The sequence below is a fragment of the Ischnura elegans genome, chromosome 1 (assembly GCF_921293095.1).
Source record: "Ischnura elegans chromosome 1, ioIscEleg1.1, whole genome shotgun sequence".
NCBI classification, from domain to species: Eukaryota; Metazoa; Arthropoda; class Insecta; order Odonata; family Coenagrionidae; genus Ischnura; species Ischnura elegans.
In genome coordinates, this window is record NC_060246.1 from 76,859,100 (window position 1) to 76,877,983 (window position 18,884).

The following is an 18,884-nucleotide window of genomic DNA, read 5'->3' on the forward strand; positions in this document are numbered from 1 at the left end:
GTTAATCTACCCAATGATATAAAATATTTTCATAATAATGATTTGGGCCACTTTTTACACCGTTTTACTCCTCCCCTACCCAAATGCATAATGAAGGTTATATAACACTCAAAAATTCAGAAACACAACACATTTTATTTAACAGAAAGTACACATGCAATGTTTTTGAGTTTTATACACCTTTTGAAATGATATATTTTTATAATCTCACGATAAATAGGAGGGTCACTTTTTAACTCGGTTTTACATACTCTCCCCTCCTTAGCGATATAATCACGGCTTGCATAATACATACTCTTAAATTCAGTATGGCACAATATTTCATTGATTAGAAAGTACTTTTTTAGTTTTTTTTTTTTAAGACTCAACCTACCCTTTGAAATGAAATATATTCATTACCTGTTGATAAATATGGTTATTTTTTTATGTGGGAGCCCTCACCCCAATCTGTAGGCATATTCTCTGATAATATTTTTAGTGTTTTATGACTCAATCTATCATTTGAAATGGAATACATATGAATATGAATTCATAGCCTTAGGATTAATAAGGCCACTTTTAACGCTTTTGTTATTCTAAAAGTAGTTAATTGATTTTCATAGGTGGTTAAGTGATGTTGGTAATGGAGGTAGGAATATGTTTTATTACGATGATGTGATTTTCGGTAAAAGTTTTTATTGTAATGGTGTGGAAATACCATCTTAACCTTTCAGGGTATAACTTTGGTGTTATTTACACAAAATGGGAGTCACCACAGAGGTTTTAGATGTGTTGCAGAATGACTGCATTTGAATCAAATCATGGTATATGCACAGTAATTGAATTGGCTACAGTTGACTCAATAAGTTTGGAGAAACTTGAGTTAAAAAGTATATTATTTGAATTGTCCCCATTCTATCCCTTATATCCTAAATAAGAGCAAAACTTTCACATATTGGAAAAATAAGGCAATTGTGTTCACCAGTTGCAATGAAATATCATGCAATACAAAACTTATTTGTCCTACTTATTAGAGGTACAAATCAATGGGCATGTACCATATTTCATCTGGATAGACTTAGAGTAGACAATACAATTGACTTACCTTGCATGGGTGGCGTAACCGGGAGTAACGAACAATTACACCTGCTAATGCAGCTCTCAGAGAATTGGAACCTATGTATGTATAAGGTCTTCCACCATAACAAGGATTCAGCCCTAAGGAAAGGCTATCATGATTCATGATACTTATTTGTCAAATGAACATAAATTAGACAAAAAGGTTTTTCTCCAAAACTACCTCTTGGTGCTCATAGGTAAGTATATCATGTACATATGTTCGTACATACATGAGCAAATTTTGAACAAAATCGAAGACCCGGTGGTTCTTTCAGTTATTGAATTGGGGTGGGTAAACCTAATTCAGAAAATATTCTTGAATTTAACATATTAATCTCCGTAGACTAGGTAGCATGGTTGAAGGTTAAAGAAATATTAAAAATTGTAAAAACAAATATTAATTTATTTCAACAGTTCAAGTCGAATATCAATTATATACTATTTACAGTGTTTTAATCCATTTCAACTCTTTTCGGTTGGAAAGACACAGGAACAGGAGACTCTTCAAATGTCTTCAAATCTGTAGAAATAGACACCTCTGGGTCATACGTCCATTTGGGAAATACTCTTTTATAAAGATTCATCAACACAGTGTCCTGCGACTTCAGCTGTCCATCAAATACACATTTCATATGACCATGAGTACCTGAAAAAGAGCATGGAAATGTTGAAAAAGCCCCCCATTGAACACACAACAAAAGAACAAGACAACATTGCATAAACCATAAAATCATAAGTACCTAGTGGCTCCTTTATGTGGCCTCTACGTCCATACTTTGTTCTCAGTTCAATTGGCTTGAACCAGTTTATGTCTTCTGGATCAAAGAACATAAAGCGTATTACTGCAGATCGACGATGGACTTTGAATGGGTGACCTGACAGAACAGTGCGTTTTACAACAATCCTGTCTGGATTTGCATCCAGAACTGACCCCACTGCAACCAATTCCTAGAAAATTATTTGAAAATACAAATCAACATTAGAGAATGTGAAGTTCATGAGTAAAAGAGTATTCTTCAAGATTTTTCGGCATCAAATTTCTATACAGGCAAAAACGTATCAAAACCAGGATCATTGAATGCAAAGCAATACCATTCCACTGGGTTTTGCAGGAAAAATCAAGTCTGGGTAACCACATATTGAATACTTACTAGGAAAATGGGAAAATATGGTGGTTATATTAACAATGGCATTACATGCAATGGTTACTTTCATTTTCCACCTCAGCAATTGTTAATAAGTGGCCCACATTCTTATGGTAAAATTAGTTGTAAATAAAACTGCACAAGACTTTTAATCACTGGTAATCAAAGCACCAGATTTTCAAATGATAAGGTATGCACGTATGACATTTTCCCTGACATTCCTGTTTTTCCAGTTATGTGGCCACCCTGCATTTCATAGAAGGAACCACAAAAACGATCTCAATGGAGACTATGGACAAAGATAGATAGCAATATGCTCTCAAGAATTTTTTGAAGAAAACTTTCCCATCCATATCTTCTATGATAAAAATAAGTACTCATAGTAAGAATAAGTACTGACACACAACTTATACAAGAGCATTACTCCTGACAAGGTCTCCGATAGAGGAGAAGTAATATGTATTAACAATCACAAAATTTGATGCCAAGGAATCAAAAAATACCTTTCGTGTGCAATTCAACACTGTTTCTAAAAGTAAACATAATGTAACAACAATTTGATGAACAATCTTACCTTATGCCCATCTTTAGCTTCAGTAAATGCTAACACAGATGCTGGAGGAAAAGTGATGGGTGCAAACATACTAGCCACTACAGTTGCATCAGGTTGAAAAAATCGTTCGAACTGAAATAAAAGAATATTCGTAATAAATATACATAACTTAAATCATTAAAATTGATAGGTTGCATTAAAAATCACACGCAAATGAAAACAGGGTTTGCGCACCTAAAATTATATACAGTGCAACCTCGATATAACGACACCCCACGGTGCACTAATAAACACTCACTATAGCGAATTGTCGCTTTACCGGAGGTGGAGCAAATAATAGCCAATATACCTGTTGCGAACAGATATACAGGAACAGGAGTGGTGCGGCGACAGATAAACATCTATCCGATAAACGTAAGCATAAATCCAGACGAAAGGCTATGTTTTTTTACATCACTAAATTTCCTTACTCAATTAACGACTAACTATTCAAACAATTTATAAGCGCCGCACTGAATAAAAATCATGCAAAGCATTGTTTCGTCAATCATTATATTTATAGAAAGACCGTTAACCATATAAATTTGAGACTGAGCACTCCATTAACTTCATTTATAACAGATTGCTAGCAGTTACAGAGGTTAAGGAGTCTTGACGAAAGTCTTCCAGCGGTGAAACCCTCGCTATGGCGAGAGCCAACGCCGAAAGGGCCTCGTAAAAACGAATTTTTTAACACGTTTATTATAGGGTCAATTGACGGTGCATCGGCTATCTCTCGTAATAGCGGGGGTGTCGCTATAGCCCGTACTCGCTTTAACGAGGTTCCACTGTACATGTACATAAATGAACCATTGTTGGCTAAGTAATTAAATTAGTGAGGAAATTTGAACTTCTGGTTTTAATTATGACAACCAAATTCCACAAATCTGAGCCAGGCACATTTATGTATGTGAAAAATAAAATGATATCAATCGTCATCATTTTGATATCACAGAACTGACAGGAGGCAAATTATCGTATGAATTTAAACATATTCCAATGTAAGGCAAGATTTTTTAAACCACTTTTTTACTGCCATGAAATTTAACTTACTTTATGCTTGCTACCATTAGTATGTTGACTGTAAATAGGAGATGCCCTGAATCTTCGAACTCCACACTGGAAAAAAAGAGGCTCTTTTGACCTGGAAGTAAGAAAGAGACAATGTAGAAAAATGTGACACAATTACATCACGCAAACTAAATTAAAAGATAAAAAACATAAGCAATATGAAAACACAACTGAATTTTACGCACAAAAAGTACAGTTTGCTCATCAAAAAGCTGAAGAGATTGGCTATTCACTTCATCAGGGTTGTCGCCAGAAGTCAAACTATCAAAATTATCACAGACAAAAATCTTGATAAATTCCCCAACTTTATCAACTCCCGATAACATCATCACATAAAATTTTTGAAGATTAAGAGTCAATAATTTAAAAAAATTCTTTTAATGTATTTTAATTTTTTAAGAATGTACTTCTTTTAAACATGGAACCAGAAAGACAATGATTAGTAAATGGACCTGTACCATTAGTATGGGTGAAATCAAAGGGAAAAAATGCTGCTGAATTTAAATTGACACACAGTACAAGAAATCTTCACAAACAGGTTATTCAGAGATGCTGGCATGCCAATTCAATTAGCGTATAAGCGTGTGTAAGAGGCGCACCCCTATTTTGAGCATCGGAGCTATGAAGAAAAAAAATTTTGTGGCATTTTTTTAATACTATCCCGCGGTGTTGCAGACGTACGCCTGGAATTTCAACAGTTATCGAACTTTCCTCTTTCAATTAATATTGAAAGAGGAAATGTTGATAACTGCGGCGGTAATAGCGGCATAAGAGGGAGTAGAAAGAGTTCCGATCATCTCTTCGCAAACGCCGTTGCTCCACAATGCTTGTCCTATTCACGAAGAATTTTGTTTAAATGCTCTCGCAGGAGTATTGAAATAGAATTGCAGCCGTGGAAAATTTTACGGCAAAACACGACAGGCGCATAGCATGAACCTTCCCGAGAGCTTGGACAACAATCGGGGCAATCTCAGCGCCGTAGGATAATAACCACGTCGTAGATTTAACGGAACCACACTCGACCCTCCAACAGCCAATGCCTCTGCTGTTTTTTTTTCCTTTCCGAGACCCCACAGGAAAATAGGAAAACATCAAGTTAAAGGGGAACAATGGAAACGTGTTTCATCCCTACCCCCGTCTCACCAACTGACCTTGATCGATCTCCCAGTTTATGGAGGCCAAATGCTAGGTGAGTCATCTACTGAGCCCGAAGATATCTCGATAGCTTTCAATGTAGTATGACACGCACGAGGTTCAAAAAAAGAAAGAGATCTAACGCGACGCATATCTGACAGAATTTAAGTTTTTTCAGCTCTAATTGTTTGACACAAAGATTTATAGTTGCAACTAGGCTACTAATATTCAAAATAGTCCAAACAGGACAATTTCGGAGGAAACAAGCGTAGCATAAGCGCATTCAAACAAGACGAGACGGACTGGAAACTTTAGGCAACGCAAACTGCGTATATCACATTGCTACGCCTTCGCCGCTTCGCTTTGAAGGCAACGACGTCACATGCAAGATCGGAAGTGTTCTTCCCGTGCTCCTTCACTCATAGCCTCGTAGCTTGAAATACGGAGGGGAGGGAGCGTGCTCCTTCCCCTCCATATTTCGTTGCTTGCTTCGAAGACGTAGGGATTGCGCTCCTTCCCTTGGACCCCTCCTTCCGCGCTCTTCACTTATAAGCATTTCTGATTTCTTCCATTCACAATTTAGTCCAACAATGAACACACTCGTTCGAATATTTTAAAGCGCAGGTTTTGATACCAATATAATTTTCAGTTGCAATAATCCTCATATTAGCGTCTGAAGATGATTTTTGGAAAATCATTCCCCTAGCATAATGGAAATTACTCAGCAAGACAGATATTGACTATTGACCAGGTATGTCATTCAAAAATACGCTCTCTACGTTTCTCTACGTTTGATAACCGATTACGATATGCATTATAATTGCCGCGGGATGCCCACTCGTGGCAGTAAATTTAGCGTGCCCTCCGGAGTGAAAAACCCCCGCGCGATCTTTTCCATGTTCACCTCTGGGGTACCGACGTGACGGCGCGATGCTTACAAGAAAAGCAAACAGGAGCATTTTAAAAATACGTAACTAAGGGAGAAACTCTCCTGCCTGCCGCTTGTTTTTGACCTAGGATTACAGATGACTGACTCACACTGAAAACTAAGGTCACTCAGTTCCCCTTACACTTGCGACCGGTGAAGGGGAGGGGGGAAGATAAGAAGTTTGTGTAAGAGGCGCACCCTCATTTTCGGCTGCAATTTCTGGGAAAAAAGGTGCGCCTCTTACACGTGCTTATATGGTACTTTGCCATAAAATGATTTATGGTTAATAGGGACACACCAAGACTTGTACACTTTGACCCACTTAAGAAGTTGCACTATTTATCTTGAGTATAATATACAAACCCTTTCATTAGAGCTCAAGCGATCAGATTCTCATACAGCCTGAGTTTCTGGTGGCTCCCAGCCTGATTCATGCAAAAGCTGTATAACACTTTCTATTCGCTCAATAGCTATTTTTGAAGAAATATGCAGCTTTTCTTTCCAGACTATAAAAAAATAGTCCCTTGCAATTAACTGAGAAACGGGTGAAACTGTGGCGACATAAAAAAAATCCCGGCATTTCCCAAAAAGGGCAACTTTATAAATAAAAAAAAGTTAATCACATCCCCAGGTAAGATATGAATTGTTAAATTCTCACATATTGTACTGAAGTTTAACATATGCTATTCTTGATAGTGGAAATGATAAGTTGTGAAAAATGAAAAGTTGTGAAAAAAAAGATAAGAAACCTTGTGTTAAGAACACAGTGTCATATGCAAAAAAGATGAGGGGAGTTACCAAAAATGCTAGAGTACATAGTAACACCCAGCAAAATAGGGAAGTTTCCTTCATCGAAGAAAACGAAAGGCATTGATTGCGATTCGCTACCCACCATTAGTGTATTCATAATACACAAATTATTTGTTTTTAGAAATACCGGTTTAGACGAATGGCAAAGGCCAAATTTTATCCTCATTTGAAAAAGGCCAGATTGGCACCCATGCGATGCCACTCCACATGACGTCACAGGGACCTAGTTTCTACACGAGAGGATAGGAGTTATACATCGTCTGAAGTTACCAATGCATGCAAGAGGCACAGAGCTCAGGGAAACATGTCTTAATAATCACCTATTAAAACTGGCTAAGGTCGGAACATTTTCTTCGTTTGATAAGGTATTAATAATCCTTATTTAAGCCAAGTGCTACCAGCTAGCATGGTACTCTGCTACCTGCTAGCATCCTGTGTCGTATCAGTGCTCAGAGCCTCTCCCAAGGTCACCTCACAAGGCAGGAGGGGGAACCAGAAATGCGTCACACAGATTTTTTCCCATCATTCCTACTTACGCGTCGCGTTTTCCCGTGCTTGAAATTTTTCACTTTTCGTTTAATCGCGAAAAATAGATATGGTCATTTAAAAATCTAAAAGCGTGAAATACGTACTCCAGGAGTAATAATCTTTCGATTTAGGCAATAAAAAAATAATAGGAAACCACCCTATTGTGGACGAGAAAAAAAAGGACTTACCGTATTGGATCTTGTTTGCAAGATGGAGGACGTCTCAGGACCAAATTGAGGAGGGACATCTTCTGCTCATGCGGCAGGAGACTATGTACTGTCAGAGGTGTGGGAAGACTCTCCCTTAACTTCCAAAATCGCATTGGAACACCAATTACATGCAGAGTTACGTACATCCCAGGCTGAAAAGAGTGCAAGGAAAACATTTTATAAAATAGAATGCCTACATCAGAAGTAAGAAAAACCAACTTATAACAACGATGGCAGTTAAAATAACATTAATCTGAAACTGCTGAAAGAAAATACTGCTTCAACAGAACCTCTTCATATAAAAAACTAAAAGATTAAGATATAATTATTTATGATAAATGGGAGTTCACTAAAGTATGGCTTTATTTTTTATTTTTCGTGTATTTTCTATTTCAGCCCCTTTTGTATGTGACGTTGAGACTAGAATTAGGTTCACAAATGACAAAACGACTTCGTTTTCTTCCACGGATTTATTTTCTCGGCACGACATGTTTCAACCTCAAGAGGTCATTTTCAAGAACAAAAGTTTTTTGGTATGTCTTGTAAAATCTTCTGGGTATAAATTTACAAGATATATCAAAAAACTTTTATACTTGAAAATGACCTCTTGAGGTTGAAACATGTTGTACCAAGAAAATTAATCCCTAGAAGAAAACGAAGTCATTTTGACATTTGTGAACTCCAACTTCCACAAAGTTGAGCCGGAAACCATTGACTGTAAGTAGAATTAGGTTGATTGTTTAACATTTTGAGGTCACTTTGTAGTCATAACATGCAACTGATTGGTGGCTAGAGGAGCACACTGGTGGCAATTGTCAACATCCCATACTGAAAATCATATGAAAAAGATATCAAGCCTTATCCTTATGGAAGGAAAATAAGAACCTATTAATTTTCATTATAATTATCATATTTAGTAGAGGTTTGTTCTAAAGAGTGTATCACAGTTTTTAGAGCTCAGAAGTACTAAAAGCATAAAAAATTAAATATCATGCCTTTCCAGGTAAAAATAAATTCATCAAAGGGAAAAAAATGTTATATCGAATCAGTAATCACTCATGGTAACAAAGAGAAAAACACAGGAGTAAGAAAAAATTTCTAACCCAAAGTTAGCTTAAATCTATATTTTACCTGTATTCCATCTTCCACATCCTCCTCCATATCTTCCCAAGTTTTTATCTGTTTCCCAAGTCGTCGACGAGTTTGGTCAAAATTCTGAAACTGGAAAATCTTTGCATAGTCTTGAGGAAGATTTTCTTTTGGGTCCCAAGGAGATGTGCGGTAAGACTTCAGTCCTCTATACTTCTGAAATCTGACTCGTGCATTATGCACACTGTCCACTTCATCAGGAAACATTATTTCACTCTTTGCCTCTGAAAAGTGAAAAAGAAAAAGTGAACTAAAACTAAATAATATGCAGATTCTGGATATGATAAACTGGAAGGTGAAGCAACAGTAGTTGATAAATAGAATTTTTGCCACTTCCATTGGTGCTGGTTGTCTCTCATGAGGATATATCAACATAGCATAAATGCAATTGGATCACATGCAATAAAACTATGACAAACTGCCAAAAATGGTACTGGGACTACAAAAACTGAGTGGAATCATGTTAGCTATACCTTTAATTTTCTTGAGGGCACACTCCTCCTCATCTAGATCCAGATCCATGTCATATTTTTCAGGATCAACACCGCCTTCAGTCACGGTGATTGTTTCATACTCCTCTTCATCACCACTGCCATTTTCAGCATCAGAATCTTCCTGAGACATAGCTTCAACCAAATCTGGAGCTCCTTCCTCTTCCATGCCATCATCATCTTCATCATCACCACCGCTTTCCTTCCCATCAGAGCACTCTCCTTCTACAAACACGAGCAAAAGAGCATCACACAAAGCAACAACCTTAAAATCACAACACAAGGCGTGAGACCTAGGTTGGATAATGAAAATTTTGGGATATACACAATTTTCCCCTGCTCTTTCCTACCCTTACCCACCTGAAAGCAACTTATTCTTCACTTGAGGAAGTATGACACACAAATCAAAGAAAAAATTGATATGTTACCAATTGTCAACGGACCATACATCACTTACGATTATATGTCCATTATGATGAGCGACAACGAACATCACGCTTTATAAAAAACTTTTTTTGATGGTGGAGTGCTAACACTAATTTAGACTACATTTAGAGCACCAATGAAAGAAGTGCAGAAACAAGTGAAGACTTTAAATGATCAATTTCTGCTCAAAGTTCCTAGGTTGGCAGCAATCATTACGCAGTTTGTTGTCGTTTGGGTTATCTGTTTTTTCCGATTATTTGTGCGGTCTCTCCCCATCATTAGCCCGGATAATCAGGATTGTACTGTACTTCAAATATAGGTACTTGAAATTGTATTTTCTTTTTTGTAATATACTTATCATTAAATAAGTTCTGTCTAAATGTAATCAATGGAAGGTTATAGCATTGGCCCCATCGCAGACGAAAATCACAAACCATGGAATATGAAAGTAGGATTCAAAAGGAAATGTAAATGTTATATTAGAGGAGCAAGTAAGGAAATTGTTATAAAAACATGGAGCTGGGAGTAATTAAAGTAATGATGAGGGAGTAAACAAATTGTGATTGGGTGAAATATAGTTGCTCATTCCAAGTTAGAGAAAGTGATAAAATTGTGGCAAACTTCATATTTAATTCAAGAGAGTCGCCAAATGATGATTGAGTGAAATACAATCGCCTATTCAGAGTGAGAAAAAGTGATAACATTGCAGCAAAACTGACTTGATACATAAATATGACATTTTTGATTAAATGAGATACAATTGATGATAGCGCTGCCTATTCGAAATGAGAGGAAGTCATAACATGGTGGCAAACCTCATGTTTATTAACAAATACCTTATATTTATGTCAAGGTAATCAATAGTTGATGACACAGTGAAATAGTGGCCTATTCAAAGGGAGAAAGTGATAACATTGCGGAAAACCTCATATTTACTCATTGATGAGGAAAACAAAATAAAATTCTCAAGCCTCAAGGGGGAATTCATGAAACCCACTAGTCGCACTATGAATACCAATCATGAAACCCACTATGAATACCAATAAGGTGTTGGTATAGCTGAAGTTCGATTTTCCGTTTTCTTGTTGGTGCCACACCGATCAGGTGCATACAGAATGGCACGACTGCTTACTGGGAGTTGGTGTGACGTACCACCCGACGAATCGGTGCCACACCAATCAGTTTGGAGACACAGAATACGGCCCCTTATCAGTCAAAACTAACCTTCAGGTTGAGACCCTGAGTGACTAGCAAAACCACATAATGGACCATTTTATTTTTATAATGCATTGTGCCAAGATTCATAACAACTGTCACTGACAGGAAAATGACTTACGCATGATGGATATATGCTAAAATTATAGGAAAATGGATATGTTTGGCTTCCGCTAAAATCCCCAACAAGAAATATGAGAGGCTACATGCAAAATCAAAATTATACACCATTGAGAGAGTAGCTTCATCATTACCATTGTCAGAATCAGGAATCCATGCAGCTTGGTAGGCTGATGTCCCCTTGGGCACACGCTTCAGGCGTTTCCTATCTGCAGCTGCTTGCGCTGCTTCAGCAAGTTCCTCGGCAGTAGGCCATGTCTGCTCACCTTCCATAGGATCAATCTCATTTTCAGATTGCAAGCTCTCCTAGAAGCCACGGAAACAACAAACAGCAGTGATAAATTACCAAGCATGTGAAAACAAAGCCATCTTCCTAGCTTCCATATTAATATCTTTTGTTTCCCCTGCATTGCTATCTTAGCCAAAACAACGTCAACAATTTTTAATTAACAGATTTTTTAGCTCAAAAACATTACTTCATATTTTTATATCACCAAAAGGCAGAATAGTTTACTCATTCAACTTTTTTAAATGGAAGTAAATATGTTCTCCAATACATTGTGAAATAAAAATGGTGGTATTTTGACTGCCACTAGAAGTATTTCAGGTTTTACTTTTTTCTGAATCCGTGAAGGGGATATTGGACACACACTGCAAGATAACAAGTATAAATGTATCCATACTTTTATGAGGATGTATTTGAAATAATGGTCAGGAAATCTAAGACCAAACATGAAGCTTTAGTGAATGTGGCTCTTGTTCATATAACTTTTTAAGATCAATATTATATTATTACTCGTAATTCTACGACTGAGTTAAGTTGGATTTTCAAAGTATTGTATTTTGTAACGCCTGAGGGACTTATAAGTCCACGGTAATAAATGCTTATTGCGAATAATTGTTATTGGTCCCTGAAATCTTAGCTGAAACGTAGGATGCTGTCAAGGGGAAAAAATCAAAACTATTCAAGACTATATTCTAATGATCTACATCATTGCTATGGTTGTGGCAGATGACGTGAGGGGAATAGAGCCCAAATGGCTCAGAATCTGTGAAATGATGCTCTTTTTCAGGAATTTACCTATTTTTCAAGTACAGGCATCCCCCGAGTTACGTAAGAGATGCGTTCCGGCAGACTATGCGTAAGTCGAACCTTTGCGTTGGCGCTTCAGAGATTGCTGTATAACAAGTTGTATCGTACAGGAATGAGCGCAACCACATACGCCACCACATCCATCGCTAGAACTGCAAATTTTCACGTTGATTGCTGACTTGGGATTTATAAGCAATTTTTCTACAGAAATTAATGAAATTTCCTTCGAGGAATGACAAAAATGGGTCACTTTGTTATTTTTAGCACGTAAAAAACTATAACTATTTGATATTTTTTCTACCATAGGTTGTACGAGCGAATATCTACTTCTTCGCGCTCGCATTCGAAAATTAACGTAAACATTTGAAATACGGCTATCGCTTACGTAAGTACGGATTTACGTAAGTCGAGACATACGTAACTCGGGGGATGCCTGTAGTTAGTTTATGCAAAAAATGATATTAAGATTAGAGATGGGTCGAATAGCAGATTTCTCAAACTCAAATATCGAATTCGAATATTAATTCATAGCTCGAATATTCGAATAGCTCGAATATTCGAATACCTCGAATACTAGAATTGCACAAAGCATATTAAACGTACGTTTTTTCTTCTATTTCCCTTGATGAATGTATAAATAAAAAGGTATACAGTGCAACCTCGATCTATTGTTTTTGAGAGGGGACGAAAAAAACGATGAATGCGGGAATGTTTGACTAGGTTCCCTATGTAGCAGGAAACCCGGGATTTTGGCGAGTAATTGAGATTTCCTTTAAAGGATTCAAACTGGAATTTAGCTAATTAATGGAATATTTTAATTTCATGGAAACAATTTGGGCTTATAGTTGATTCAACTAACATCTCTTTCAAATATCCTAAGGGGACATCCCACCTCGCGAAAAAATGATTGCATGCCATCTCGGCTTTTACACTGCTACAATGGATTTCTGTCTGATGTATATATTCTTATCTACCAAACGCCATTTCAGCGGCACGCCGATCTGATGCTCGGCTTCATCCAACTTCTTATTTTCAACAGGTAGCTCTACCTTCACTCCTACTGTCAAGTGCTAGCGGACAATCTGAGGTGTTTTGCAAAATAGACGTGCTTCTCCACCGGATTTTCTTAAATTATTTTCATTAAAAAATTTTGCTTTGGAAGTTCTCATGAGATAAGCAGATGAATTCGAATTGCTAGCAGGGAGAAACCAAATATCTTGAGAAAATACCCCTTTGACTATGACAATAGAGATTTATAGCATGACTATAGAACGACATGCATGCGACAGTGTATGACGCGAAATTAGAAGTATTTGAGACGGTACCTTTAGCATAACTCTTCGAGACCTCGAATATTGAATACTTTCTAGTATTCGAGGTATTCGCGGATACTATTCACACATCTCTAAATACGATCATAGACTCTTACTTTGCATTGTAGGATATAGGAAAATATTAATTTAAATAATGAAGGAACTTACTCAATCATGAAACTTACTTTCATTGGATAAGTTTACTACTCAGGGTCAATAAATTATGGGTAGATAACTAAGCAATGACAGTTTTTTTTAGATGCTGAGACACAGAATTATGATTTACAGGCAGCCCACTCCTAAAGTTCCAAGGGTTGAAAAGTATGCCCCTTGCCTCCCGAAAACTACACTAACAAGAGAATTAAGTCATGACCCTGCTTCTTTTCCAACATTTGTCAACTGCTTCTACAGCTCTGAAGTGGCAAGCAGATGATAACAAGTGGGTAGCAGTTTCAGATCGAAACTGCCAAACTGCAACTATTTGAGAACCCTTTCTTAGTTCTAAAAACTTAACCCTCAGGATATGTGAAAAAGGATAATTTGATTCTTAAAGAGTCTCTAAAAGTGCAAAGGATGAATTTTCCAGAGATTACCTATGGTTTCAGCTGAAAAAATGTGCTTCAAAATAATTAACAAAATCATTTTTGGGCCATTAAAGACTATGAAGAATCTATTCCTGACGATCAACTTTCATCTGTAGGAGTCGAGGAAATTTTGCAGCAGATTTCACGAATTATTAAGTACTTTGCAAAAACAAAAATCTACATATTCCACTTCTTTTCAAAGTAATGCATCTAGAAATGGCAGCTTGGTTTTTTGAACTTTTTTTCCGGAATTTTGCCATTTCATCAAAAACAAAAGCAGCCCACCTATATCAAAAATCAATGAAAAAACTCACTAACCAGCTTCTCTGGATCTGCCACTTGAAGCACCTTCTCGCCTGATACATCATCAATGACACCCTCTTCCATCACAGCATCTCCAGAATCTTTTTTCCTCTCCTCCTTTCCTGCATCCAATGGATGTGGGTCCTGAGAGGGGGCTGTTATTTTGGCCATTTGGTAAGTTCCCCAGCCAGGAATGTGGACAAGACTGTTCACCGACAGAGGCCTTTTCCCTCTTACATATCCACTAAGTAAAAGGGTTCCCAATGATTCCTGAAATGGGGAAAAACATCAAAACGATATCATAGCCACAGATTTTCTATTTCATTTCAAATAATTAGTAAATAAGTAATTATTATGTGATCTGACAGTCATTATACGTTTTTGTTAGAGATGGGTTGGTTTCGGTACTTGGTTCTGCCGGTTCTTGCCTATGGAACCGGTCGAGAACCGATTGCATTAAGTCGGTACTTTGGAACCGGCTCAGAACGGTGGCGAGGATTTGAATTTGGTGCCCAAAGCTGAAATGGTCTGCAGCGTATTCAAGACCAAAAAGTAAAAGAAAGATTAAAAAACGCCTATATATTACTTTCTGATTGCATGGCGTCCCCGTTTTTTTCTTTTGAGAGTTTCTCGCTAACACATTTATTTAAGGGTTCGTCAGTTCGCTGCTCTAGCCAACATTGTAAAATTTCCAAGCTGCAGCCACTATAAAACGAGCTGACTTTTCGCCTACCACCGTCAACGGCACAGTGCTGTTCTTTCAACCCATAGGTCTCTATGTCAAACGAGTCAAATCGTTGACAGCAAGGCGCCCATCTCATTCCGACCCGTCTATGCACATTCGAAGGCAAAAAATACAGACAATGCTAAATTGAGGCCGCTTTCAGACGATACAACTTTTCGCTGGCTGCCGTTCAAGTGAAATTCATGGGGATTTCATACGAGACGACTCTCTGCAACGCTGTGCGCTGTGGCGTGAATGGCAGCCGATGCAAAATTGTCTCTTGTGAAAGTGGCCTTAAGATTGAATCATGTACATGTACAGTAATCCTTCGACATACGAGCAAGATGCATTCCGAGAGCTTATTCGCAAGTTGATTAACCTATGCAAAGCATCGAAAAGTGCTGTTATCCTGCAGAATGCAACACAGCATTACAATTTTGCATTATTTGATGTTTGCGTTAAACTGAGCTCCAAGCTGTAACATTTATTTTAGAGTTGTTTTAAGTTGAATTTTGGTGGGACAATGGATAGAAGGAGAACAATGGAGCGAACAAGAATATGCAGCAGAGGTGGAGTGGGGCGATTGTTGTTGACGGCACGGGATGGTGTGTAGGGGGAGTGTGATTGTGATAGTTGTGGCGTACCGTTGTCTTTTTACCACGAGTTTATTTAAATACAGTGTAATAAGAATATTTGTAAGTGAATTCAAGAGAAAATAAAAAAAACGTTACAAAGCATATTTCGTGCAGGCCCTTAAAATCAACATTGATCACTACTGTTTTCAGTGTACACCTGTACAATACTGCAGGCAATATTTCTACCAATAAAAGAATGAATAGGATGTTGAATTTTTAAAATTAAAACCAGGAGAAAGAACCAGTGGCTACCTGACATAATTTGACAAATCGGTCGATCATGTATTCTTTAACAAAGTGGTATTTAAACTGTTTTAATTGGCAAATTAAATTGTGGAGACGATCTTAAGTTTTTTTTACAGAGCTTTCCTCCTAATTTACTTCTCATGTGAAATTATTTTTGTTCACTTCTTGTGGTTGCTCAATTAAATTTGCTATTAATTCAGATAATAAGAGTTCATTCTTGCAATCGGGTATCAAGAATCGGGAACTCATTGAGGAGAACTGGACCGGTACCGAGAACCGAAAAATTTAAGAACAGATTCATTCTTAGTTTTTATAAAAGCCATAATCACTGTAATACCTCCCAATTACTACATTTTTTCCCATAATGATATCCTTCAGTTTAAGTCCTTCCCATTCTACATTACATTTACTTCTGTCACTGATGATCCTGCTGTATTACAGTAGACTCTAGTTAATATGAACAACCTTATCACGAAGTTCCCATTTTTACGAAGATAATTGTTAATCCTTACAAAAAGGTTAATCCAATCTATCCTATCAATGACATTCAATCAGTTTCCTTTAGAGATACAGTGACAGTTTTGCCACCTATGCGAACAGTGAGAGTGAGTGAGAGTTCCTTACTTTGGACACTGTTCCATACTATATCTACTAAAGCAGATGACTACAAATACAAAGGAGAATATTTTTAAATATTATTACATATTTTGTCAGAAATTTACCTCTTTAGTTGCAAACAATTCTTGAGAGTGCCATTAAATTTTGTTTCAATGATAAGAAGGTATTGTCATTTCAGATCCATCTTTAGTCAATTTGATTTCCATTGAGCTATACCCGGTGGATGCAATTTTTCTGCACTTAAATTACAGTTACATATTATTTAGTTTTTTATAAATGGTATGTTTTGGTTGAGGAAGTGCTGGGATAAATGACATTCACCCACAATCCTCTACTTCTAAGATCAAATGAATGTGCTTGTTTTTATGTATACGTGCATAATGCGATCACTTTTATCATGTTACATGTCTCTGAAGCTATTCCGCAGTGCAACTGAGAACTGGACCAAAATATTTTGGATTATTCTCATTAACAGGTTGTAACTAGATATTGGGAAAAGTTATCAAGATCCAGTGTGAATTAATTTTTTGGACAATTTTTTCAATCACTGACCATGAAAGTCAATCCCATTTGATACAGATAACATTAAATTTATCTAGGTTTATTACACTAGTGGTTGTGAATACTAATGAAGACAACAAAGCATTCTCATTCTCACCGTATCTTCATTAGAATCTGACAAGAACCTCAACTTCTCAGCAAACAAATGGGGCCGACGGTCTCTCTGAGTGACAGGTCTTTGCTTCTGAGACCCAATACGACGTAACAGCAACAATGCATCACCAGGAGTCTCAATAGATAGGACTTTCTCCTCTGGAAACCACCGGGAAATATCTTTGGACAGATTCTGGCGCACTTCTCCTCTTTTCTGGCAGAAGAATAAAATATATACATATCAATTAAGAGAATTCCCACAATAATCACCCAACTAAATATATTTTTTTCCCAAAAATGGGTCGCAATACGCAAAAAATCTTTGGTACCATCACAAATGCCACTTAGGGCCTTGAAGAGGTTTACTTCAGGAATAAACTTCCACAAAAGGTTAAATTATCATATTACAATGTAAATTTTATCATGGACACATCCCAGGTGATTTGTACTAAACATCGGTGGCCAAAATTTATAACAACAGTCAATATCACAACCAAAAGAACAAGCTAAATGCTATAGCTTTCCTTGAGAACAAGAAATGTAAAGCCATTAAGTTGCAAGGGCTAAGATGCTAATTTTATGCTTCCAACCATTGTTGAACACCCTCACACAAACCTTCTGCGGTACATAGCTGAGTCCTGAGGCAACCACGACAGGGGTGGGTAACCCTTGAGCAAAAACACACGACAGAAGAATTTCCCCATCTTCGTCCACAGGTGGTCCACAACCTGTTCCATCGACTATTAAAATGACCGTGTCAGCACTTTTTAACGTGTCCAAAATACCGAAGAGGTCTCCTGGCGGAGTGACGAAAGAAAATCTCTGCTTAAAGCGGGGCATACTGAGGATAAACAATACAAAAACAACTGAGAAAATGTCACTAAAACATACTATCTATAAAAAATTCTTCGCCGAATACATTTTAATCGTAAAAAACAAGCAGAAACATGCCGTGAAACAATTATGATTCATGTTGCAATCACATTAAGGTGGTTACCATAGGTGAGCAACTCCTTCGCTGCTCCAAGTTTGATTAGCAGAGCCTTCGGCATTCAGGATTGATTTCTTCACAGATTGAACGTCAACGATATTAGAAAGAGGTACCAACGCTACAAGGAACGGAGGACTCGAAGCACTACCAAGAGACCTCTTTCGATTGAACGCTTCCGCTCTTTTCTGTGCTCGCAGTTGATGTGCCTGGTTACGCCTTTCATTGCGTTTCAGTTCTCGCCGAGCGCGGGCTGTGAGCGCCTTAACCGAAACTTTCCCTAGAAGATAATGAAACATTAGATCAAAATCAACTTCTGGACGACTTCAACAATAAAAATGTGACGATGTTTCCCAAAACTATACCTTTCGCAGCGTTGTCGATCGCCCCTTTACTTCTGTGCCGTCCATGCTTGTGAGCTTTATTAGGTTGTTTGAACTCTCCGGGCCGATGTCGTTCTTGCGCTGAATCTGTACCCATTATATGTATATCCCAATATTTCTGTACACACGGATTAAAATTCAGTCCATTTATCTCCGATTTTTGACGGCCGCGTGGTTTCTTTAAGCAGATGACTAACGAATAACAACAAAAATAAGCTGCAAAAATTGCCGATAGATGGCTGACTGGCGTCTCAATGGTTGAGCGGTAAATTTAAAAGTTACTGTTAACTGTCTTCAGCTGTCACATCCTAGCTTTCAGAAAAAGAATGGTAGTAACTGCTAATTATTCCTCCTTTTCACCGATGAATTATTTGGAAATGCGAGAAAAATTATAATTCTTGTATTTCAGTATTGCTTGAACCGATTA

General features: G+C 37.4%; 1 protein-coding gene across 1 annotated transcript; it reads right to left on the reverse strand.

Moving 5' to 3' along the window:
* Positions 1 to 1,480: 1,480 nt before the first annotated feature.
* Positions 1,481 to 18,658, reverse strand: LOC124163700 (pre-rRNA-processing protein TSR1 homolog). Its single transcript, XM_046540769.1, has 13 exons — positions 18,440 to 18,658; positions 18,084 to 18,354; positions 17,702 to 17,927; positions 17,091 to 17,300; positions 14,225 to 14,479; positions 11,051 to 11,222; positions 9,138 to 9,380; positions 8,647 to 8,888; positions 7,495 to 7,667; positions 3,889 to 3,979; positions 2,818 to 2,928; positions 1,839 to 2,046; positions 1,481 to 1,744 (listed from the first exon to the last, which is right to left on the reverse strand). The coding sequence occupies exons 1-13, from the start codon at positions 18,552 to 18,554 to the stop codon at positions 1,551 to 1,553; spliced, it is 2,511 nt and encodes an 836-aa protein (XP_046396725.1). The 5' UTR covers positions 18,555 to 18,658; the 3' UTR covers positions 1,481 to 1,550.
* Positions 18,659 to 18,884: the final 226 nt, after the last annotated feature.

Bases quoted from the DNA above. Each gene is read 5' to 3' on its own strand.
- LOC124163700 (XM_046540769.1), bottom strand. From the start codon at position 18,554: ATGGGTACAGATTCAGCGCAAGAACGACATCGGCCCGGAGAGTTCAAA. The intron at 18,355-18,439 runs GTATAGTTTTGG...ATTATCTTCTAG, and splicing joins GATCGACAACGCTGCGAAAG to GGAAAGTTTCGGTTAAGGCG. The intron at 1,745-1,838 runs GTACTTATGATT...GCTCTTTTTCAG, and splicing joins CCACATAAAGGAGCCACTAG to GTACTCATGGTCATATGAAA.